This window comes from Lepidochelys olivacea, assembly GCF_965140295.1.
Source record: "Lepidochelys olivacea isolate rLepOli2 genome assembly, chromosome: 5".
Lineage (NCBI taxonomy): Eukaryota > Metazoa > Chordata > Testudines > Cheloniidae > Lepidochelys > Lepidochelys olivacea.
The window spans coordinates 45,162,440-45,188,245 of record NC_140415.1 but is presented as its reverse complement, the minus strand read 5'-3'; the positions used below and the strand labels follow the sequence as shown (position 1 = coordinate 45,188,245).

The 25,806-nt window shown below is 41.4% G+C and overlaps 1 protein-coding gene across 1 annotated transcript in view; it reads right to left on the bottom strand.

Moving 5' to 3' along the window:
* HOMER1 (homer scaffold protein 1) overlaps nt 1-15,217 on the bottom strand; it is a 155,004-nt gene extending 139,787 nt beyond the window's left edge. The window contains exon 1 of the mRNA XM_084629669.1: nt 14,072-15,217. Within this exon, the coding sequence (XP_084485795.1) occupies nt 14,072-14,076 (5 nt within the window). The 5' untranslated portion in view covers nt 14,077-15,217. The remainder of the gene's footprint in view (nt 1-14,071) is intronic.
* Nucleotides 15,218-25,806: the final 10,589 nt, after the last annotated feature.

The window sequence follows — 25,806 nt, the reverse complement described above, 5'->3', positions numbered from 1 at the left end:
CAGTCAGCAGATGCCACTCTCCAGCCACCAAGCTCTGAAGGCAGCAGTGCAGAAGTAAAGGTGGCATGGTATGGTATTGCCATCCTTACTTCTGTGTTGCTGCTGGCTGGGCACTGCCTTCAGAGCTGGGTACCTAGCCAACAGCAGCTGCTCTCTGACCACCCAGCTCTGAAGGCAGCAGAGAATGGTGGCAATACCGCGATCCCCATAAAATAACCTTGCAACACCACTTTCCCTGCAATCCCCTCTTAGGTCAGGACCCCCCGTTTGAGAAACACTGGTCTCCCCCACGAAATATGTATAGTATATGGTAAAAGCACACAAAAGACCAGATTTCATGGTCTGTGACACGTTTTTCATGGCTGCGAATTTGGTTGGGCCCTAACAATGGTGTATCAACCTTGTGATGCCCAAGATTCTCTGAGAACTGTAAAGATCTGCTATAAGAGTTAGTCACTGATATATCCTCAGAACTGAAAAATAAAAAATAGTTTAAATTATTTGAAGCAACAGCCAAGCAGTAATACTAACCTTAAGAAGCTGGATGGGAGTGTGAAAATAATTTAATGGAATGCAGCCAGCCTCTTTGCACTAGAATAAAGTTTTATAGTAGCATATAATCACCACCTGGTCTCCAAAAGCAGCTAACCAATCTCCAGGCTGCCTGCATTCATCATCCCTTATCTTCCAATGTGAATCCTTAACAGGTGATGAAACTAACATTAAATGTGTGTATCTGTAGCACCAGGAGTGCTTCCTCTGGGTCTGTCATCACCCACCCTCCCTCTGTAAAAAAAATCTGGGTAAATGCTGATCAGGCATCTGCTCTCAATTCCACAGGAGACAGAGAGATGTAGCCTAGTGATGAGTGCAGAGGTTATGAAACAGGAATTCTCAAGTTCTATTCCTAGCTCCTACACAGATTCAAACCATTTTTAAAGATATTGGCAGATAAAATAGAGAAATTAAGTTGTATAATAAGTGAGAAGAGAAGCTTTCAGGTAATATTTGAAGTGAGTGCATCAATGACTGGGAGAGAATGAGGGATTCTACCTCATGGCAGCAGCTGCAGCAGTGTAGGTTGTAGCACAGACAGTAGCCAGTGGGAAGTCTGGAGGAGGGGAGGGGGAACCAGGAAATAGACAAGTGAGAAGGAGAATAGTCAGATGAGATTCATAACATTTAGAACTGAATCCTAAAAAAGAAAAGAGCCAGGAGAGTTGCTGGAAAATAGCGATGTAGTCATGTGTCTTCCAGCGCGTGACAGCAGTAGCATTGTGTAGAGCTAGGATTTAGGGAGGCCACAGAAAAGAATGGTAACAATCAAAGGAGAAGATTATATGAAAGAAAGTTTCATCACAGGCTGAGTCAAGGTAGTGGTATACATGGGAATTGTTGAGGAAGTACCAACAGGCATATTTTCAGGTCTAGGAGATGCCGGAGATAGAGTTTGAGGTCTAAGAGGACACCAAGACTACTGACAATAGAAGCAAATGGAAGGTGGTTTGAGGTCTTAATGGGAGAGCCATCAAGAGGAAAGAGCCTAGTTAGACCATCCAGTCCATCTCAATTTCAATCCAGGAGAGTTCTGCAGAGTACACTTTTAAATATTTATTCCAGCCTAGTTTTAAAACTTGCAAGCAATGGAGTTATATTTGAGGATATACTTTGTCTGTCCCAGAACCCATATTATTTCTGTCTCCTTTTTCAGACACCATGCCCAGAAGTGAACAAAATATCCCCAAGCGAGGGCATACCATTGACTTGGCATTATAACACTTATTTTCTATCAATCATTATGCATCTTCACATTTGATTTACTTTTTTGACTACCACTTCATGCTGATGAGAAATTTTTATTGATAAGTCAACAACTATACCCATGTCTTTTTTCAGCTAATTTTGACACCAGTAGAGTTAATCCTTTCAAATAGCAATTTATCAACTCTGAATTTCATCTGCCACCATACTGCCCAGTCACCTATTTCTGTTCGGGTCTTCTGAAATCCTCTCTAATATTAATCACCCTAGATATTTACGTGTCTTTTGCAAATGCGTACAATTAATGCATAACTGCCCTACTTTGACTTTAAAGAAAATTACTTTATTTAAAAAAAAAAAAAACTCTTCAGAGTTAGTCCTCCGATAGTCTAGAAAACCAACTAGCACATATGCTGTATGTATGATTTGTTACTGTGAATTCCCTAACATTCACAAAGTTCAAAAGCATGATGACATTTCATTTTCAAAAATAGATGTCTTTTTGAACAGAACAACATTTACTAGCAACAAAATAAATGGCATAAAGAAAATAATGTATTTTGCAAATAAGTTTAAAGGTGATGTACAAGCAGAAGTTTGCAAATGTTGTTAAGTTTAGAATATGTTGAATGCCCCAAGACAAAGGTAAACCTGAAGAAGAGCTCTGTGTATCTTGAAAACTTCTTTTGGTGAAAGACAGCCAATAAAAAACATTACCTCACCCATCTTGTCTCTCTAGAAGTAAACGTTCACCATTAGAAGTAAATTGCAGCCAGAAGTGATAGGAGTTGTAGGGGACAACAAGTGGAGACATGCTGTCAGAATAACTTCACTTCAGAATAAGTGATGATCACTACTAGTGATTTGGAGCATAGGTGTTATCCAGACCCCTGACTGCTCTTCTAAATAAATTTTCTGGACAGTATTTGGTGCTTTCCCACCACACTTTTTCAAGCCTTTGACCAGATCAACCTATGCTATGCAACATACTCATCACTTCCATCCACCAGCTTCACTCTTCTTTTAAAGACAAACAAATCAGCTAGTTAGTACATATTTTATTTCAAATTGCTATCACACCAGCCTGCCTATCTAGATTTAACAACTTCCCCCACTAGCCAGTGAAAATTAACCTATTATGGCCACAAGCAGCAGAAGTGGAGTACAAATTGACCTATAAGACATATCTTCTAAGCCACAAAAGAAAGAATAAGAGCTCAATCATGTTCTCCTTAGTATCTGCATCTACCTTGTCTGACAGACCCCCTGCTACCCATTCCTCAAATTTTGGAAGTGCTACTTCATTTGCTTGTTTTCCTTCCATAAGCTTAGACAAAAAGGTGCCTCCTTGCAGCTGAATCAAATGCTCAAGCTCTACACTAAACCCTTAAGAAATCCATTGATGTATTGGTTAAAATGTTTGTAATAGCTTAACCCTCACCTTTTAATTTAACAAGTTAAATAACTTGAGTGTTTTGAACTGGATGAGTGCTTACAAAGCTAAATGGCTGCAAATGGGGGTCTTAACATTGTGGATAATGTTTCAAAAGATCCCTCTCAGAGCTATGTTCATGTTTTTTTTTTCAAATTCCTGCAACAAAACCAACACATTGGGTGGAAGGTTTGGCTTCCTACGTCCAACTGGCTACTTAGCTACTCTTCATTCCCCTCTCCATGCCAAAACAAACAACTATGCCACAGGAAAACTCATACTTGGGCTTTTGTTTGTATCTTCCTCCTCTCTGGTCTCCTTGCTCAATCTCCTCCAGTCCCTCCAAGATACCATGCCTAAAATAGATTCTCCTAACCCCTGCCCAGTTACTCTCTCCACTGAAAACATCCATGAGCTGTCTCACCTTCATCAAGTTCTGATTTCTCCTACTGTCCTTCAAGATTCTACATGTGCTACCCATGCTTATTTCTTTCTACTCCCATTTTTTCTCCACCCAGATCTCCTTCCTCACCTCTTCCTTTGCATTTCCCATTCACCTCTGGACAGTACTTGATACATGTTGCTATCACATGTAAAGTCCTTTCTGGCCCTGCTGAACACGGCAATCACCTTCTTCATTCAAATCCCTTTCGTAAATTCAATATTTCCATGAAGCATCAAGTGTTAATCCACTTAAAAACAGACAGTACTGATATACACCCGTATGTAACATTTACTACTCTAAGACCCATTCTCCCAGTCATTCAATGCATTTTGTATCCGGATTTTGTAGGTTGCAAATTCTTTGGGGCAGGGACAGGATCATCAGGCACGTTTTGTACAGTGATAAGGATACTGTCAGTAGTCCAGTTACATATTTGAGAAAAGAAATATTCAAAAGAGAAGAATGGAAAACAAAAAAAAGTTGAACCAACGTAGGTTAGTTTTGTAAACAATTCAGAGTATGCATCAGTGGGTATTGGAAATTAGAAGTCCATAACTCATATGAAAGTATAGATGGTACAATGCCTTGTTTGAAAGTAAGTAGGCTAAATAACTGCTAAGGCCCCAAATTACTTATGTAACTAGAATGCTGGTGAAAAAGCCACCTTCAACTACCATCCATTTCTTCTTAGTTTCCTTCACTGATTACATTTGTGTATACACAAACCAATGGCTATTCTTTTACTCAGCAAGTTTCTAGTAAGAGACACAAATTCATTTTACATTGTCTTACTATTTTCAGTTTTCAATATGCTAATAATTTTTGTTTTGATAATTCCTGGCTGCATCTCAAGACTTGGGTAACACTGGAGATTTTCACAGCTGGGTGAGGGAGAGCAAAGCCTTTTGGCACCTGAGAGGTATGGGCCACATGGTTGGCAGCTAGGAATGGTGGGAGAGACATTTCAGCTGAATACTTCATTGCTAAAAATAAATCAAATATTTACCTTTCAGACTTAAGAACTCACTGAGTTTACACTTCTCCGAGCTATATTTAGGCTAACGTAGATTTGAGACTTTTCACCCTAACTTACACTAGTCACATCCACAGTGTCTTTGCAACCATATGGATGAGAAGCATTTTTTAAAACCAAAAACAAATTCAAGAACTTAACTTGTGGGAATGGGTCGTTTCCATAACCAAGGAACATAAGAGGACCTACTTATACTTAGGTTTATGTTGTCAACAAGATATTTTTAGAGAATCATGAAAGGGTACTTGTCCCAATACAGAGACCAACCCAGCCCTCCAGATGGTCACAGAAAACTCTCCTAGATTAAATCCTATGACTCATGCCCAGAGAAGATGGGGAGAACAGGGCCAATGTCTGTGAGGACACAGCCTTGGCTCCTGCACCCAGAGCTGGCCAGGCACCATGATGGGGACTTACTCTATGAGGTAGTAAATTAAAGTGTGTGTATTTGGGAGGTGAAGGGGGTTGAAGGGTAGAAAAGAAGCCGGAGAGGAACTGTGAATTTGAATCACAATTTCTCTCAGAGCTGCTTAGCTACCAGCCATCCTTTCAAGCCAGCCAAGCCCAAAGGTGCAAACTAGGTGACTTCATACTTGTTGGTGACAACCAGTATAAGATATTAGAAATATAGGTTTACCCTGTTTTTTCAAGTGAAAGCATCAGTCAGTTGCACTTGGAATGAGAGCAGCTGGATGCTTGAACAGTGTCTTTCTGGATTGGTGTTATTGTTTTTGTAGTAGTAATGACTGCTGTCACCAGCATTATATTTGCCAGCAGAACAAAGATATCAATCACAGTACACTTCGGTGTCATGCCAGCAGCGTGTATTTGAATTCTAACCCTGCTGTTTAATTCCTTGGAACTGCAATGTATTCCATGCTCCTCCTTCCCAGAAACTAGTAACCTGCACTATTACCACTCCCACTGTTAATTTTGTCTGACCCCAAAACTGTGCAAAGTTAGATGCGTTAGGCTGCTTTCTAATAGTGCCTTACATGGTTCTTTCATGATCATTGCACTTAGTCATCCTTTTTCATTGAATCCTAAAAGAGACTGTATTACAGACATTTGTAAGAAATCAACATTTGAGAGATGTTAAATCTTGTTAAAAAGTCAGGAAATTCAGATTAAAGGTTCCAATAGCAGCCTTAATTCTACCCCCTTAAAGGCATATTTACCTAGAAGTAAAGATCCTACTAATGGTGGCACATTATTTGAAACCCCTCAAAATTAAAGACTTTTACAGGACCATGCTTTCAAATTAAAAATCTGTCCACACAGAGATAAATTCCTACCTACCATTATAGCCTTAATTCAAAGCTTCCCAATTTGTATAGTTTTTTTGGTGCTTGGCAGCTCTGTCATCACACCCTTCTGTTTGTGCCCTTCGTGGAGGTAAAGATTGCGTCAGTATCATATCACAGAGTTAAAGAAAAAATATATATATACCTTCACCCTACCACCAACACAATGAACCCCCACACATAACAGACTGGAAACTAGAGCTAGGAGCCTGAAACCCAAGCTGCAAGCTGAAGAACAACAACTCCAGTTTGTTGGTTTTGCCAGTTTACTCATTCCTTCAACATCATCTGAACCACATATTCCTGATCTTTGAGGGAAGGAGAGAGAAAGGAAAAAAAAATTTTTTTGAAAGAGAGGAAGAAATATATAGTGAAGCACAAACACCTGCTTTTGCAGTTCACTTCAAGTCTCATCCTAATTCTCCACTAGTTGCTGCTAATTCAATCACATCTTTCATTATATGAAACATGAAGTCTGTAAACAAAACATGTCCTTTAGATTAAAATAATAATAATAGCTGATCAACAGAAACTGTCCTATCTACTTACATATTTCAAAACTTCTTTACATATACACAATTTGAGATATACTGGAAGTTATAGCTACAAGATTAATATTTCATCAAGGTGATCTGGACAGTTATTTTATACAGATATCTGTAATCCAGTTTTACAAACACTAGAACAAATACTTTTTTCTCCCTATGCATTAGTGTACCGTGGAGGTAGATAAGCAACATTTCTGACTTAAAAAAAAAAAATTAGCCATACAGTTCAACATTAAGTTGCAGTGCTGAACAGAGGTGACAAATAAGAGTGAAACAGATAAATTTTGATGGACCAATTATTATAAGAAGGAATTTTTATTTTTAAGTGTGTAACTTGCTGTGCTTGCCTGTATATTACTTCTTGTCCTGGCCCCTGTGCACGTGCATAGACTGCAGACACCCACAGATGGCATAAGAAAAGCCATACTGGGTCAGACTAAAGGTCCATCTAACCCAGTATCCTGTCTTCTGACAGTGGCTAATGCCAGGTACTTCAGAGGGAATGAACAGAACAGATAATCATCAAGTGATCCATCCCCTGTCACCCATTCCCGGCATCTGGCCAATAGAGGCTAGGGACACCCAACTTGGGCTGCTGGGCCACTTAACTGCTATGTAGATGTTCCAGGTCAGGCTGGAGCCCAGGATCTAGGACCCTGCAAGGTGGGAGGGTCCCAGAGCTTGGGCTACAGCCGGAGCCAGAACATCTCCACAGCAATTTAACAGCCTTGCAAGCCTGAGTAAGCTGGCACTGGCCAGCCGTAGGTTTTTAATTGCAGTGTAGACATACCCTATGACTCTTGAGTTTTTATTTATTAAAAAGAACATTTAGCCAGTAGTGATGCACTCTGCTTCTAATACAAGTGACCAACATTACACTAAGCAGTCATGCTGTTATGTTTTCATCCTTTAAGTGGATTGTATATTAAAGCTATTCATAAGAACCTGTGGTAATTCCATTATCATTTGCAAGCCATAAAAAGACACACTCAGCAGCCCGCTAATCTATTTTGAAATGACACATTAACCAAGAGATATGCAATGCAGCAGTGTCTGTAGCTTTAGCCACATCCATTTATTATGTATTTGAAAGACATCCCAAGAATAAAACCACTCGCAAAATAATCCTCTGGTATCCGCCATGTTTGTCTTGAGACATTAAGGGTGAGATCCTGGGCACACTGAAGTGACAGGGAGTTTTGCTACTGACTTTAGCAGAGCTAGGATTTCACCCTTAGGTACAGTTTTCGTCCTGATCTAGCTATACTGGTTTACCAAAAAAAGGTAATTAATTGGTGCAACCCTTAGTGGATAGAGTTATACCAATATGAAACCACATACATACTGTGGGGGCAGGTCATACCAATTTCACTATATTTGTCTCTAAACTAACAAACAGTTGATGAGTACAAAAGTTTTAGGGGGGGGGTGGTCTAACATGTCTGACAAATCTATAAACATGCTCAAGTTTGATTAGGGAGCAGAATTGGGATAGAAAGGTGTTTTCAGCCCAATCTACTCCATGCCTATGTGCTGAAAGGCTGCAAGAGCAGTTTTAATCTTCTGATGCCTGTTTCAAGGCCATAAAAAACACATGCTTTAAGTGTGTGGAGTTCCTGCCAATGTTACTTCCTCAGGTAGTAGTCTATGATCTATGTAATATTAAGAACAAACACAAACTGGATTCTTTCTAGACGTTTATACCTCACTCATCTAGTACATACACTTTGTTGAGCGACCTGGGTACATCTGTAACAAAAGTTCTTCTTATTTGTTACTACTCTCCACCCCTGCCAGAGGAACGGGTGTAATTTTTTAAGCGTTAAAGTGTTTAAGTGGAAAAGCAGTAGCAGTGAAAAATCTCTTTTTGTCCTGAAAGTGCCACCGTCTGTGGCTTTTGTGGAAGGGAGTTTCAAGATCACGAATGCATTACCAAAAAGCTCTTCCCTCATACTTATAAGCAATATTTCCAACTTCTGTAGGAGACCACTACTGTTGAGAAAAAGCTGGTTCCTGGGTGGTTTGAAAAAACATCAGGATAAGAATCTTTAAATTTGATGTGGTATTCAACAGGGGACATCACATCCTAGCTGGCTGTTTAGTATAAGGTCCAGTTTGTGGTGTATGAAGGCTTCTGGTATTGTCAAATATTGTTCAATACTCAGTTAATGTAGTCTGCAAGAAGAAATAGTCTGCTATTTAGATCTCTGAAATGCTTTTTTTTAAAAAAAAGAAAAAAGGTGAAAGTGACAACATTTCTCCTCTCTGTTTTATAAATCCCTCAGATGAATATTTAAGTTGTATAGCATGTATGTCTATGCTGTAAGCCCAAACAAAATGGTTCATCACAATTCAATGTAGCTTTTACAACACCAATTGTAAGTTTCCCTTTAAGTCTAGGGTTTGTTTGGGGGCAGGGGTTGGGAGGGGTCAGAGGGATTGATTGAGGCTACGTCACACTGGCAATGGAATGACAAAACTTTTGTCTTTCAGAGGTGTTAAACCCACTCCCCACCCCGAAAAACAAAAAAGTTTTGCTGCAACAAGCACCACTGTGAACAGCACGTTGCTGGCAGGAGCATTCTCCTTCCGACAACGCAAACACTGCTTGTTGGTGGAAGTTTTTTTGTCAGCAGGAGAGCTGACAAACAGCGGCTACACTGCACAACTTTTAGCGGCACAGCTGTAGCGACACAGCCGTGTCGCTAAAAGCTGTGTAGTATAGACATAGCCTAAGTGTAACAACTTGCCTCTAAGAGTTTTTCCCAAAGTGCATTAAGCTACTATGCACTACGACATTCTTAGTGAGCAGCAAGAGTGTCCACATGGGGAATTATTGCACAACAGCTACTCCACACTAACTGCTTCAGGTTCTCCCTCCTTCCCTCTCCCTGTAGCTAAGCCCTTGGTAAACTCTCTCTGAGACATAGTCCCACACAATTGAAGAAAAATCCACTTTTTAAGAAGATTTAAAGAGTGTGTGTGTGTGTGTGTATTTGCTAAAAATTAGAGTGTTAGCTAGATGCCTGAGACTCAGAGAACAAGTGTAGGAAGAGTCAAAATTAGGGTACTCAATCAACGAGAAATATGCATTCTGCCAGGTGTCTTAAAAAGAGCCCAGGCATGCACTATTTCAAATACTCATGCGGAACTTCTGTGTAAGTTAAATGAATAGTATCTGTGGAATAACTACATACATACTACTTTCTACAACATTTCCCAGCTGATGAGAAAGGCTTGCTATCCTGACTGTGCAACATCCCAGGAATTTTTTACAAGTGTAGGTGCATGCAAAAACCTTTACACCTGAGGACTAGAGGCTGACAAATGTCATAACTATTATTAGAGAAAAAAAGAAAGCAAAGATAGGAATTACTGTAATTTTTTGATCATTCAGCAAAGGTAAAAAAAGGCAAACCGGTTGACAATTTCTTTGTATTTTCAAGAAATATTTGACAAAGTCCTGCAAAAAGGCTATTAAGGGAATTAATAATTTGCTGGGGGCCTGAAGGACGTTCACTAGCTCACCGCTGCGGCAACGTGCTGGCTATCTCACTCAAGTATAAATTTGTTGTCATTGCTACCTACTCAAGCCATATGAAAGAAAACGTTGCCAAACCTCCAGGATTGTCCTGGAGTCTCTCGGAATTAAAGATTCCTTCAGTCCAGGAATACGTCCAGCCAAAATTGGTAACCCTAACGAAAGAAGAAGATTATAGGGCAAAAGGTAGTGTAGTAAACCACAAGTGTAGCTGTGATCATTTTTCACTTTGCAAGGTTAACAGCTGTGCCCAAGTTTTTCATAGTAGAACTGATATTTAAATATATTTTTCAAATATCTTTAAAAAAGAGAGGTGAACAACAAATTGGCAGAACTTCTAGATGACAAAGTTGTCTTCACTAAGTTAAAATAAAGAAGGTGAACAGACAGCAAAATTGCAGGTGAAATTCTGTGTTAAACAATAAAAGGTAATACTCATGAGTAGTGCAAACTATTTCTTCTAATAGGACTTGGATTGAAATTACCTGTAGACACTCAGGAAACAGAGTATGACTGGAGATAGAGAAATTTGTATACAAGGAGAGACCAAGAAGATTGGAACTGTTCAGTGAGGAGATGAATAAGAGTGGGCATGATGAAAAGGTACAAAATAATGAATGTTACGGACAAAAGTAGTTCTCTTATATTACAAAAGCAAAGGGACATTCAATGACAGTGAAATGCAACCAATTTAAGACTGAAAAAAAGGAATACTTTACACAGTGCATAGTTAATCTATTAGCCTCAGTATCTTGTAGCAATGAGTTCAAGAGTTTAGAAGGATAACACTTATAATGTCAGTAAGAACATCCAGTTACATTAGAGATGACTAAAACAGCAAACTTCTCTTGTGGACAGGTTACTCCATAATTGTCTATATGGGGTTTCTTGTGCTTCCCTCTGAAGCATCTGGTACTAAGCACTGAAATTGTTACACCATTGGTGTGCTCTGGCACCAATTTGTATGTTCATAGGCTGAGTGAGAGATGTGTAGAAAAACAGCACCTCTTAAGTATTAGATATGTTTTTAAAATAGATGCACCCCTCCTGCCTAAATGTCTCACTGCTTCTATCAGAGTAGCCATGCACTCTTGTAACTTGACTGTAAAGGATTAAACTTCAAGAGTTTACAGTCATTCACTTTGCATGCCACTTTAATTTATTTTGAATAGAAGCTTGATGAAAAAGCCATGATCAAGATAACTTTAGAAACTGCAGTGTTACAGTTGCTATATCTTACATTCGAAAAAGTGTCTACACAAATGCCACAGGGTACCCTCTAACACAAAAAAGGACTTCAGTCCCATGAAGGGGACGGATACTTCATGCTATGTGGCTTTCACCATGAGCAAAATTACCCATTCTTTACAGTGGATTCAGCTGAATCTGCGCTAAACATGGTTCTCATGCACTCATTGTGAAACCTGTCAGGAACAGATAAGTGTAGACAAGGCTATACAGCAATAGTCTTAGCAATGGTTAATATCATCATTCCTGATCCGATTGTGCCCATTCCTTTACAAAGAAATCTGCAGAGAGAATAGTACATCTTCTGAGTTAATAAATTTCTCTACATTATCCAGCATGCACTTTTGCTGAAGAGTCATTCTTCAGATGAAGATCTGCTAGTGATTTTCTGCTGAAATTACTCAGTTAAGGGACCTATTCTCTGGGAAGCCATTTTTGTAGTCTCTCTCCTCTCTCTCTATACCCCAAAAGCCCCTCGTTTTATATATCTGCAAGAAGAGGTAATTTGCACTGGCTAATTAATCACAAATAACCAACACACTTTAATTTCTCTGCAATGGTGAAATATTCAGTTTATGCTGGCTAGCTTTTATTTTCAGAAATGATAAAGTTGTGAAGGGGTGAGGAACTCATTACTTCTTACTACAGAATAGTGAAAACTTAGATATTGGGCAGAACTTGTATACCCAGGTAGTATTAAGTATGTTCATATTTTTCACCGCTCTGTGAAGGACAAAATAGATTTTCCATTCTTATGTGGCATAAGATCAACTAACCAAGTTCTTCGAAAAACTATTAAGAGCAGACTTTAGTAGTATTTTGAAAGTCTTCCAAAAGCAATAATTCCTACATCTGAATTAGTTCAGTTTTAAGGTCTGTACAACATTTATATTCTATGAAGACCCCACAATCATTTAGCCATTTGTATCACAAGGAGTACCTACATTACTGCTTGCTTGAATACATCTTCTATGTATGTAGCTTGCTGCAAATGAAAAGTGAGTTGGGTTGTTGTCTGCTGGGTGAGTGGAAAAGAAGAGAGAAAGTAAGAAGATAATAGCTAGCCTAAGAACAAGAGAGGTACACCACTGGGATCTAAAAGATTATCAGTCTATTCATCCCATGCCTTATATAAGGTCTACTCCAGAATGTAGTCAAAACTACGTAAAGCCCCCACAAGAAGCTGCTGAAAAAATTGGAGATTTAAAATGCCCATTTAAACTGTCCTTGAAGAGAAATGCACTTTTCACTTCCCACCTGGTGTACCAATTTCATGAGAACAAATCCTTATATGAATTAGGCACCGAAGGACCATAGCTTGTCTTGAGTCACATTTCTGTCTGAAATATTGGCCTTACTATTGTATAAAGTTGGTATAATTAAAATATCAGGAAAAAAAAGAATTTTGGGGGTTTACTCGGTGCATTTTATAGCATTTTCTTTATAATCCACACTACTGTTTCCTGTGTATAGTGAATTAGTCAAATTTCCTCAACTGATGTTCCGTGCAAAGAAAAAAGGAGAAAGTCATTTAAAAAAAAAAAGAGAGAGAGAGAGAGAGAGAGAGAGAGATCATATGTTTTTTCCATTATACTTGGTAGGGGCTGTCCAACCAAGTGTGCTGCTTGGGATGATTTCAAGACATTTTATAAAAATTCCAGTTGGCCATGGGAAAAGATTTCCAAAATGGCTAAGTCACTTCAGAGTCTAAATGACTTAAAATTTACCCCATCTCTCTACTTTACAAGCTCTGATTAACACTGAATAACTAGTGTACAGTAGTTTTCCAATACAGAGAACATTCTATAAAAGTTGGGAAGACTACACATTAGATCTAATTTCTGTTCTGTAGGGAACCTGGAAGAGGAGCTAGAATAAATCTTTCCTTCCCTGGTACCTACTGTTAAGTTAATGTAACAAGCTATACTTTAAACTATGGTTCAACTCTGAAAGTGACTAAAAATGTCACTGAAAGTTTTCATGTTTCTCCCATTCTCGGATCTGAAAGTCAAGCTGGGTTCTTTTCTTCTTGTGTGTCAGCACCAGAAAGAGTTCTGCAAACCAAGTTATGATCAATGAAACCTGCACAACTCTGCTGTCTTTGGTGGATTTGCCCAGGTTACTAAATGTAATTAAATAATTCTGAGGATGCCAAATAATAGAATACAAATTGCTTTCTTAGCTGATCTGGCCCTGCAGAGCCAATAGGAGTAAAATGGTTTGTCACAATGCAAGTACATATGACTAGAGTCACACAAAGAAATGATCAGTTCAGTAGTGAGATGCCATTTTCATTCACTTTTCAGAGTAGAAATTAAAAATGTAAACATGAAATAGATGTTATCCCAGTCTGGAAAGGGCAGAAACACCAATTTGCTGTTTTTCTAGCTATTGTTTCATGTCTTGTTGCTGAAATACTCCCTAGTTCCATACTCCTTAGCAAAAACCTGTTATAGAAATAACAGTGTCCTTTAATACAACTCCTGGTGCCCTATCCAAGTCCATAGTGCTGAGAGACCAAAGACTAGATCACATGGCCATGAAAGCATTCATTCTACTAAAGTTAAAATGACAAATTTCTACATACCAGACTTCCTGTACCAGAAAAACTTATTGACAATAGAAATTAAAAGCTCATTTGCTCTGCATTTCATGTCGGACCTATGTATTTTGCTTATAACTTGTGAACCACCTGGAAACCCAGTTCCTTCTATGGAGCTCCCTTTTGACAAGTCCATTTCTTAGTATGAAATCCTTACCCCATGATGCCCAACGGAAGCTTGAACTGAAGGTGCTCTATAGACGATTCCCAGAGGATTTTCCTCGCCTCTCCACCACCTGCTTCTCTACCCCTCTGGTCCGACGTTCCCTTAGCGATGGTGACACGAGTCTGGGTCACCACGTTTCCCGGCTTGATTATATCCCAGGCTTTTCAGAGAAATCCAAGTGGCCTCGCGCTCCTATTAGCAGGGCTTAAGCGCTGCCCTAGCGGGTCAGCGCCTCCCACAACGGGAGTCCGTAGGCATGTGGAGTTGTAGCCAAAGAAATCACAATCCCCTCTGGAAGGAGAAGGAGCCGAGGCGTCCTAAGGAAGAAGCCCGAGGGGGGTTTCTCCCATATCCTCTCGGAGCACGGTCTTCTCCAGCCCTAGAGTCACTCCAGCCCACTGCCAGAGGAGATGGCCTCGGAGGTAGTAGCAAACAGCGAATCCCCTCCCCACAGCCAGCCAGCCTCTCCTTGCGCGGGGAGAAGGGGAGACGCTCGCCTCTCACGGGGGCGAGGGACCCTGCAGCAGCGTTTATCCCCCGGGTAAGCAAAGCCCCAGGGCAGCGCGAGCTCGGGGTATGTCAGGTGCAGCGCGGGATGGGGCCGGCGTTATGCGCAGCGCTCCCCGCCGCTTCTCCCTCTAACACCCCCGCCGGCGGCAGCAGCAGCAGGATGGGGGGTATCGATTCATTTTCCCGAGCAGCAGGCGGAGGCGGAGGGAGCCGTTTCACCGGCGCTGGCATGAGGCTCCCCGAGAGCGGCAGCAGCAGCAGCTATGCGGGAGCACCGGTGGCACATCCCCCGCAGACAGAGGCCCCGCTACCCGGCCGCCGAGACGCGGGGCGCCGCTCCCTCTTCCAGCAGGGACAGGTCCTTTCAGTCACGCCTCATGCTGCAGCGACCGACCGGGCGAGCATCTTCCTCCGGGCTCGGAGAGGCGGATCAATCACCGAGAGCGGCAGCGGGGGATGGGAGCGGCAGCGCCCCCCGCTCCCCTATGCCGCAGGGGAACGGTACGGACCGAGGGACTGAGCCGCGCGGCCCCCCCGCTCCCTGGCCCCGCACAAGGCGGCGGGATCCCAGTGTCGCGCGGCGACTGGCGTAGCGCAGCTGGGAGCTCAATGTCGGGCTGCACCCGGCTGCTCCAGCGCCCCCGAGACGCCGGCTCCCCGCGCACCTCCCCCCTCCCTCACACCCGCCCCCGCTCCGCTCCTTCTCCGCCTCCCTTGCTCCCGGGAACAGCAGCTCGTCGGCGCCGGGGAACAGGCGCTGCTTGCCCCGGCCCCCTCGTCTCTTTCTCCCTCACCCCTCGGGTGCCGGACCAGGCGCTTGTTCGGTCAGCGAGACCGCGGCGACTTAGCGGTCCCGGCTGGGCACTTGCCCCGCCTCCTCCCCGTGGCCGGGCACCCTACGGTCCCCAGCAAGCTGCGCCGCACGCTCCCTCCCTGTGCTCTGCAGCCCCGGCGCTTCCCACAGCTGCACCCGCTTGCTCTGTCTCCATCCTCCGCTTGGGGACCTTTAAATAGGACACGTCAGCGCGTTCCCCTACGCACCAACGTCACACACTGCTCCCGGCGCTGACGTCATCGGGGTGCGGGGGATGATGTCAAAGTGTTCCACGCCGCCGGAAGCGTTTCTATATTAGGGAATGGAACGGAAAAGCAGAGGGAAACCTCGGCTGCCGCCCACTTCCATGCGTGATCTTCCCCAGAGTACTAGCTGTGCCTTGTCCCAGCGCATTCATCTCCCACCTCCTCTGCCCACCTCACAGATTCTCCACAGAACACCTTGTGTTCAGCAAATGGGAAGAAATCTGGAGTGTGCTCATTCTTGGCTGTCAAGTCCCAAACTGTACCATCAAAATAGTTAACAAGTCCAGCTGCCTCCTATTCTACCAGAAAATAAAAATGCATACCAGATGCATCTCAGAGAATAAACACTACAAAAACTTGGAGCCCCTGAGACCTAGCCAATTTTTGGTTTCCCTCTATACCTCCTGAATTGCATAGCCTGGATAGAGAACAGTTATAGCTGGATCTTTGCAATTTTTGGCCCAAAGCCCCAAAATATATAATCTAAATATAAAACAAAGTATGCCTCTACTACATCACTCTAAAAATCCAGAACCTGATGCATTGCAGCCCAATCCAGTGCCTGCTTTCTGCCAATTTTTAATTCCAATTTGGGTTTTTTGGTGTTCATTATATCAAAATTTAACAGCTCCTAGTGCACCAAAAAAAATCCTGATCCTGTTGTAAACTGGCACACTAGCACCATAAAGATATATATCCAATCCTTAGATCCAGCTACTTTTACAAATCCAAAGTCTCCACATTCTACCAGGTAAATACAGAAGTGCAGCACCTTCTCCAGTTTTACTGCAAAAAAATTTAAATCTCATGCACTCCTGCTAAGTAACACTGCAAAGACACACCAGCACCTAGAGTTTTCCAGATCCTACTATTTTTGGCCCACTCCTCCAACTGTATTGTCAAAATAGATAACACATGTTGCTGCTGCTACTAGACCGGAAATTGCCAGACTCTGTTAGAGCCTGGTGCTAGTTTAATGTAAAATCCTTTATCTGGCACCTGAATCTTTGTAGATTCAGCAGATTTTTGTACCTAAATTTCTAAATACTAATGCATAAATAGAAATCAAGGGCAGCTGATCCTTGGCAAAGTTAGTACAGTGAGGCAGTTATATCAAAGAGTCTCACTCTGTGGTCTGTGGTGTGCTTTCCATCAAATTAGGCAACCAAGAATTCTTTAAATATTTTCCTCATAAGCAATCTAGTTAGCACAGGGACACTATGCAATCATGAATGAGAGGGGAGGTATCCATGAGACACTCAAATTGTCTACCTGTACGTAAAAGTCTGATTAGCCCCGAGTTATACCGTCGGGGTACATAGGACACTGCCTCACTCAGAAAAATGACAAAACAAAAACAAATAAAACAAGAATAAAATAAAATTATGTTCAGAGCTTTTCCTTTATCAGACAAGCTCTTCCTCATATAGGATAGCTGCATGACAACAACTACAGTACATCCAACTGAGCATATTTCAGCAGGGAACTCTAAAGCTGCAGCATGATTTTATTGAACGACTTGGTATTGAATGACTGACATTTTCAAAAAGTGATCTTAATTGATAAGTGTGAGTAGATATGATGAGTTAGAATGCCTTACCTAGCATTTTGACCTACAGCAGTAACTGGACACAGGTAAAGAGGACTTCTTACAAAGCAAGAGGAGGCTGACACATTACACAGCAAGGGAAATCTTCTCCAAAGGAAAATAAGTACAAAAAAAAAAAAGTGTGAATCATTCAGATCAGCAGCATGGAGGTGTCAGGTGGATTTCATCACAAGGGAGGAAACAGCAGTTTCCTTAGTTTCACATTTCCCACTCCCTCCCTCGCAATTAAGAGTACAGGGTAGGCATTCATCTATGAAAACTTTAGAATCAGTGGTGTAATTTGCTATTAGCAATGTTCAAAGTATGCATAATTGAAGTTAGCATATAATACTCTCAAACTGTGGCTGTCTTTTTCATATCTCATTTGTTTTTGTGCTTTTTATGTGACTTTAGAAATGTAGATTTGCTTTTTATGTGACTTTAGAAATAAAACTATTTGTAATGGACCCCACTGGCAATGGGTGTTCTGGGAGGAATAAAGCTGTATATCACTCCTTTCTTCCACACAGTAATAGTTTAGGATTAAACAGACCAGGACTAAAAAATAGGCCAATTATTACAAATATAATCCTTGTTGTTGAGGGGATAAAAACATGTTTGTATTATTAACCCATAATGTGACACATTTTGCTTGTGGCAACATAATTCAAGGGTAAAGAAATTAACAAAAGCTCCAAGTTCTTATGAGAAATGCCATGCATCCACCAGTTCTGTTCTCTCAACCAGGAGTTCTGAAACTGGTGAAAATGCTATAGAATTTACTGATGTCCAAAGTGAGATGTTTAAAGATTCCAGAGATGGCTCAGTCTGTCTCTACCATTCAACTTGTTCACATTTTTGGCCATCATGAAATACAACATTGTTTTCCCAGCACACAGGACCAAAAACAGAAGTTCCCAAGTCTGGACAAAATAAATAATAAAACCCACCAACCAAATCCTGAGGGAAACAACTGCATATTGTCTTGAGAACCAGAGCTGTGAGCAGATTCAGAGCAGAGAGACTGAGCCATCTGGGCACCCAACATTAGTGGGTACTTTTGACCTTAATCTCCCTCTGCCTCATTTCCCCACCTGTAAAATGGGGACAATACTGACATATCAGAAGACTGTTATGATACAAATTGATGTTTGTGAAGCACTCAGATACTGTAGTGGTAAGAGCCAGAGAAAAGCCCATGAGGAAATCAGTTGGTGTATTCTGAACAAGGTTTGAATAGTGTGCAGTAAGTAAACCATGGGGCACAACATTGAACAATGAGGAGAAAACAAAATATTGAATAACTGCTCATTAAATGAACACTGTCTATGCTGTGCATTGAATAAGGCAGGGGTCCTGTGGGAAAAATATTATATAATTAAGAACTGTATCATAATGCATATGCACAAGGCATCTGAATTAGGATTGCACAGGTAACCTTAATTCTAGTTCTTGAGTGCTTGATTTTTGCAACCTTAGTAATGTTATTTTAACTTGTTTTTGTGCAAGCCAGGATCTGAATGAGCTCTCCCCTTCAGGTCCAATTGAAGAAATGTTTAGTTATGAAAAACAGGGGGAAGTGGCCTTTAATTTGAAACATAAATCTTCAGAAGTAATCTGTACACAAGGTTTCAGTTAATTTAATGTAGGAAGTTTGAAGCACACCTCCCAACAGTCCCAGGTTTTGCAGGACTGTCCTGTTTTAACCCCCAAACCCTTCTGTTCTGGGTGAAGCAGCTCCTGTCCCATAGAGCTGGCTGGGCTTGGCTCTCAGTTCTGGGCATTGAGTCCTGGCCCCTAGGAAATAGGGTTGCACCACGACTCAAGTTGGGCCCGTCCACCCCTCCATAAATGGAGATGGAGGGGTAGAGAGGCTATATGTGAGAGTGGCACAGGCAGCACGTGACAACCCCTCAGGCCTCCTGCTCCTTGGGGCAGCACCTGGCCTGCTTTAGCCACTTCAGATATTGTGAAGTATGTCATCGTGTCTGCATTATTCGGTTAAGAAAATTCAGGACCAGAAAAGGAACACCTCATGTGACCAGATTCTCAACACAATATTAATAAGTAGGAAGGAACACAAGCCAAAATAGGGAAAAACAACAGGTTAAAGAATATTTAGATGAGTTAGATCAGTGGTTCTCAGCCAGGGGTATGTGTACACCTGGGGGTACATAGAGGTCTTCCATGGGGTACTCAATTCATCTAGATCAGTGTTTCTCAACCTGGGCGTTGCGACCCCCATGGGGGGGGGGGGGTCACAGGATACGTTTAGGGTGGGTCACAAGTGCAGGGCCAGCATTACAGGGTGGCTCACAGGGGGCCCTGTGGAGTTAAGTTATATGCTTCAGAACTGGGTGGTGGGACTCAGGCTTCAGATAAAGGCTCACATGTGAAAAACAGGCTCAGGTATCACACTGAAATTAAGTACAATATTTATACTGCAATCGATTTATTTTATAATTATATGGTAAAAATGAGAACTTAAGTAGTTCTTCAGTAATAGGGTGCTGTGACACTTTTGTATTTTTATGTCTGATTTTGTAAGCAAGTACTTTTTAAATGAGGTGAAACTTTGGGTACACAAGACAAATCAGATCAGTGAAAGGTAATCTGTAAAGGTTGAGAACCACTGAGCTATATGTATTCAAGTTGGCAGAGCCTGATGAAATTCATCCTAGGGTACTTAAGGAAGTAACTGAAGCAATCCCATAACCATTACTGATTATTTTTGAGAACACATAGAGGAATGGTGAGGTCCCAGAGGAGAGAAAGGTAAACATAGTATTTATCTTTAAATACAGGAACAAAGACGACCCAGGGAATTATAGACCAATCAGCTTAACTTCAACATCTGGAAAGATACTGGAACTAATTATTAAACAATCAATTTGTGATCACCTAGAGAATAATAGCGTTATAAAGGAATGGCCAACAAGGATGTCAAGAACAAATCATACCAAACCAGCCTAATTTCCTTCTTTGACAGGGTTACTAGCCTAGTGGATAGGGGAGAAGCAGTACACATGATATATCTTGATTTTAGTAAGACTTTTGACACAGTCCTTCATACAGGGGCCACTGATGGATCCACAGAATACCAGAGGTCTTGGTACTTCTGGAACAGCATGGGCCTGCCCCACCTGTGTGACCTCACATGCAAGACACCAGTGGGAACAAGATGGCACACTTTTCAAAATGGTGTCCTCCATGCGGCATGACCTTGCGTGCACCATGTATGTGAGGTCACACCAGTGGGAGCAAAGTAGCATGCTCTGATATCAAACAAAACCAAGTCCAGGACAGGACAGGGACAAACATTACCAAAAACAGATTGTCCAGCTTCAGTTTGGATAAATGTTTTGCCTATTTCCCAGGGCCAGCTCTAGGTTTTTTGCCACCCAAAGCAAAAAAAATTTTTGGGTGCCCCCACTTTCACAAGTTTGCACTTTGCAATTTTTTTTTGGACTGTTTAAAATAAAGAAATGAAAACAGAGTTTGTAGTTAGTGAAATAAAACAATTTCCTACTGGTGTACTCATTTAATTTTAACAAAAATCACAATTACAAACAATTTGGGTTCACTATACACTGTAATGAAAAACGTTAGTGTCTTCTGGTGCGCCCAGTTTCTCATAAATTAAAAGAATTTATCTGAACTGAATTTTTCTGGTTTTTATACTTGCATAGTCTTTTAATAATTCAGTGAAATCTAAATTTTTTGCAATGGTACTTTCAATTGAAATTAATGGAAGTCCTGACAAACGATTTTGAGACATGGTGGACCTCAAATAACTTTTTAGTAATTTCAGTTTCGGGAAACCGCACTCACCAGAAGACACTGATACTGGTAATGTTAAAAGAATGCATAATACTATAGCAGTGTTTGGAGTGAGGTGCTCAGGGCTGTACATCCTGCCTGTGGCCCCACAGCCCGATCTCAGACCTGGCCCCACAACTGCAGAGGGGACAGTAACCGACAGAGTGGCTGCAGGGCGGGTCAGCCGTGGGCAGTGGGGTGGACCAGGGGTGCCCGCCCAGCACCGGGCCGCCCGGGGCAGTGGGTCCCTTACTGGCCCTGGGTCCTGCTCTGACCCCGGGGTCCGCTCCCCTCGGCTCCAGCTCCTGCGCCACGTGTGACACGTGTGGCTGGGGCGGGCGGAGGGGAGGAGCCACATCACGCTGCTCCCCCAGCAGCAGGGGGCTAGGATAGGGACTTTCCCCAGGCTGGGACCCCCATGCTGAACCCGCTGCCCCGTCCCACGCAGAGGCTTATTGGCTGACTGAGAAGGGCTGGGGGGGGGGGGGGGGAATAAAAAGAATGGCCGGAATGCTGCCCCTGGAAATGTGCCGCCCCAAGCATATGCTTGCTTTGCTGGTGCCTAGAGCTGGTCCTGCTATTCCCACATGACATTCTCATAAGTGAACTAGGGAAATGTGGTCTAGATAAAATTACTATAAAGTGGGTGCACAACTATTGAAAGATTGTCCTCAAAGACTAATTTACCAACAGTTCACTGTCAAACTATGAGGGTGCATCTAGTGAAGTCACACAGGGGTCAGTCTTGGGTCCAGTACTATTCAATATTTTCATTAATGACTTAGATAATAGAGTGAAGAGTATGCTTATAAAATTTTCAGATGACAGCTAGGTGGGACGGATTGCAAGCACTTTGGAGGACAGGATTAGAATTCAAAACAACCGTGCCAAATTAGATAATTGGCCTGAATTCAAAAAGATTAAATTCAATAGAGACAAGTGCAAAGAACTTCATTTAGGAAGGAAAAAAATATCAACAAAGTTGGGAATAACTGGCTAGGTGGTAGTACTACTGAGAAGGATCTGGGGGCTATAGTGGATCACAAATTGAATGAGTCAATGTGATGCAGTTAGCAAACCGGCTACTATTCTGAGGTGTATTAACCGGACTATTGTAAGTAAGACAGTAGGTAATTGTGCCACTCTACTTCGCACTGGTTAGGCCTCAGCTGGAGTACTATGTCCAATTCTGGAACACACACTTCAGGAACGATGTGGACAAACTGGAGAGAGTCCAGAGGAGAGCAAAAAAATGATAAAAGGTTTAGAAGACCTGAGCTGTGAGGAAAAGTTAAAAAAAAACTGGACACATTTAGTTTTGAGAAAAGAAGCCTGAGGGGGTGGGGGGTCTTGATAGTAGTCTACTAATATGTTAAAGGCAGTTATAAAGAGGATGGTGATCAACTGTTCTCCATGTCCAGTGAACGTAGGACAAGAAGTAAGGGGCTTAATCTGCAGCAAGGGAGATTTAGGTTAACTATTAGGAAACACTTTATAAGCATAGTCAAGCACTAGAACAGGCTTCCGAGAGATGTTGTGGAATTGGAATTAATAATATTTGAAATTATTAATATGGGAAACTACCAAACACCAATTGGATTTAATAAAGGAATTGATGATTAAAAGGCCAAATGGTATTTATACAATTGTTCTAAACATTCCTAAAGAACCTAAAAAAATAAGCAATTTACTACAGCTAAACAGTAACAAAACTTTTATAAACATTCGATCAAGATACTTACAAATGGGCTAAACCCACAGGTGCTTAGATCCATATTGGTTGGCTCCAACATGGTCAGGCAGGTATTAGCAGTGAGCCCTTTCAGAGTTTACTTTTTATTCTCTTTAACAAAGAAGTGATGTCATTGCCATTTACTGATTTCAGCTAAAAAACAATTGGAGACTATTCACCCTTATTTCCCATCTTAATCCATATAAGATTTACAATCTCCTTTCTTCCCAAGGCCTTTCCTCCCCTTCTTCTTGCTGTCCAACAGTTCTCCCATTGCACCTACGTTCACATAGGCTTTAGCACTGGTATGTGGTTTGGGGAAGGGCCATGTTGGCTCATTTTAGGATAGATTCTCTTTCTTTTATTTAAAATCATCTGCAGTCATCCCTATTGGTCAGAGGCCTTATTTTTAGGATTAAATCATCATCAATCATCATCATCATCATCTTTTAAATCTATGATCAAATCTCTAGAGGAAAGTGATGGTGTTTCCTCCAAACCAGATAGTATAATACAAGTTTTACCTCAACTAATTCTTTTTTGCCCTCAACCAGTAATAATGAGAGGTAGACGGATTGCATGGTCACTTATATCCTCTCCAACTGCTGGTTAGGCCCTGATCCTGCAAACAGTTACACACATATTTAACTTTACTAACGTGAATAGTAGACTACTCATGGCTGTAAAGTTAAGCATGTGCATAAGTGTTCGTAGAGTTGTGGGGGGACTTAGTTATTTTGTGCGAGAATAGTATACCATTTTATTACCTCATCTCCAAAAGCAGGCAAATAAAGTTCTCATTCCCTCTTCTAATTTTTCTAAATCATTGACTCTTTGCTGTCCTAAACAGAAGGATAATAATTGAACAACTAGCCAATCCAAGGGTGGTGGTTCAAGAAAATGACCTATGATGATAGTTGTCAAGATTTTTTCAAAACATGCATAGAACAAAACAAACAAACACCCCATATTCTTCCCCACCTGCATCTCACAAGATGGTTATTTAATTGTATGCTAGGATACTATTATTTTCCATATTCGCATTTTTAATCCAAAAGTAATTCAAATACTTGATAACTGATTACATTCTATACAAGGAAGAGATAAAATGCATATTTTCATTATTGTATTGTATACATTTGTAAGGCACCTCTCACTAAAGTTTTGGAACTCCCTTTATATAAACAAAGGATCTAATAAAACATTTTCCATAAAATAAAGGAACATATACCCAGTGTCTTCCACAGCAATCAGTTCCCTGCAAGGACAATAAGGTCATAGCTTATAAAAGTAACATCTACATTTGTGGAAGGGCAGGAACAACAGAGTAAAAAGGTTAGTTTTGCCACAAGAAGTGACCCAGTATGGGGAAATTGACACTGAGTGAACAGGATTTATTATTTAATAAATACTGGGCACAGTGTTCTTGCTAGCTCAACAGCCAGCAGCGCCCACTCCCCTCTGTTTACTTAACCTTATTGTGTCCCGAATAACAAAGCATCATGCTGAGCAGTCCCATCCACAGCTCAGAAGTGCACTTTCACAATCCTTATCTACATTCCTGCAGGATTGAGACCTTAATAGGTTGGAAGTGAAGGAGAGAGTACAGAGATCTTACTAGGTTTTGCTCAATAATGAGCAAATTAAAAAGTACTTGAAAATACTTGCACTGAAATGTTAAAAAATAATTAAAAGCCACATAAGAAAAATATATCTGTGAACTTAAAAATTACAAATAAATACATTGTGAAGGTAACCTGAAAGGCTCTTTATCTGCCCTGATAAATGCAAGCCTCTCAGGTCTCTCCTCCAATAATTGATGGCATCGTTGATAAGGACAACATATTCCTTACACTTTTATGTCTTAGTGTATAAGGGAAGACAAAACTAGAGGACCAGATCCCTGTTTTGCTGTGCAAGTGAATAACTGCACTTAAACTATAATGGCAATGCAATTGGGGTATGCCATGTAAGAGGTTCATATGGCGCTCTCATACGTGCTGCTGATTTGCTTGTAGAATGGCAACACAAGTTGACACATCCAGGGAGCACTGAGGGAGTCAGACCAAGATGTTCTGGCACAGTTGAGAAATGGCAATCCAGGACAGGATGTATGCCTAGGGAGAGCTGGCTCCTTAGCTACTGGTGTAAGAAGTCCAGGAGGGGGTTTCTTTTCCCCTGGAATACAAAAGGAAAGAAAGGGAAGTGGGTTCAAACATCTCTAGCAGACAAAGAAACGAAAAAAAAAATAGTTTAAACTTGAAAACAGAGGGAAGACAAGGTAACAACACCTTGCAAATAATAGTCATCTTATGAGAGAATATTGTTACAAACTGTAACTGGAGAGAGTTGATTTAGAGAAAGGCATCAGCTGCAGAGAATGGGGCCAGTTAAGGAAAGAAGAAGAGATGCAACTATCCCAGCTGGTCCATATAAAAGAGTAGTAGGATGTGTGGTGAACTGGTTAGGAATACAGACACTTCTCCCTTCTGTTTGCCAGCATACATCTGCTTTTCTCTTTGAAATTTCATTAAACTGGCCAGTTTACAGTGTAGGTGTAATTAGGGGAATGGTCTCGCTATTGTGGGAACTTTCCTAGGTTCTGTACCACTCTGGTGGAATTGGATAGTGAAAGAACTTGAGTTCTCACTCCAAACTCAGATGCCTGCCTGCCTTTGAGGACTCCTCTTCCATTCTCCAATGCAGTAGTCCTCGTAACCCCAATAAGGCTGGGTCCAGGATTACTGGGAGGCTTAATCCCCAATCTTGTCATGGTCACTTAGACCAGGGCATCACCACTGTGGGGTACTCTCCCCACACCAGCCACTTCCCTGACCCACTGATCACTACATTAAGTTTAAACCAAATACAATTTATTAAACAGAAACTGTAAGAAAAATATGGGAAAAAAGGAAAAGATCAAAAGAACAAGGGACCCTTCCCTATGGCCATGGAGAACACCATAAACAGTCGTCTCTGCAATTTAAGAAAAGTTCA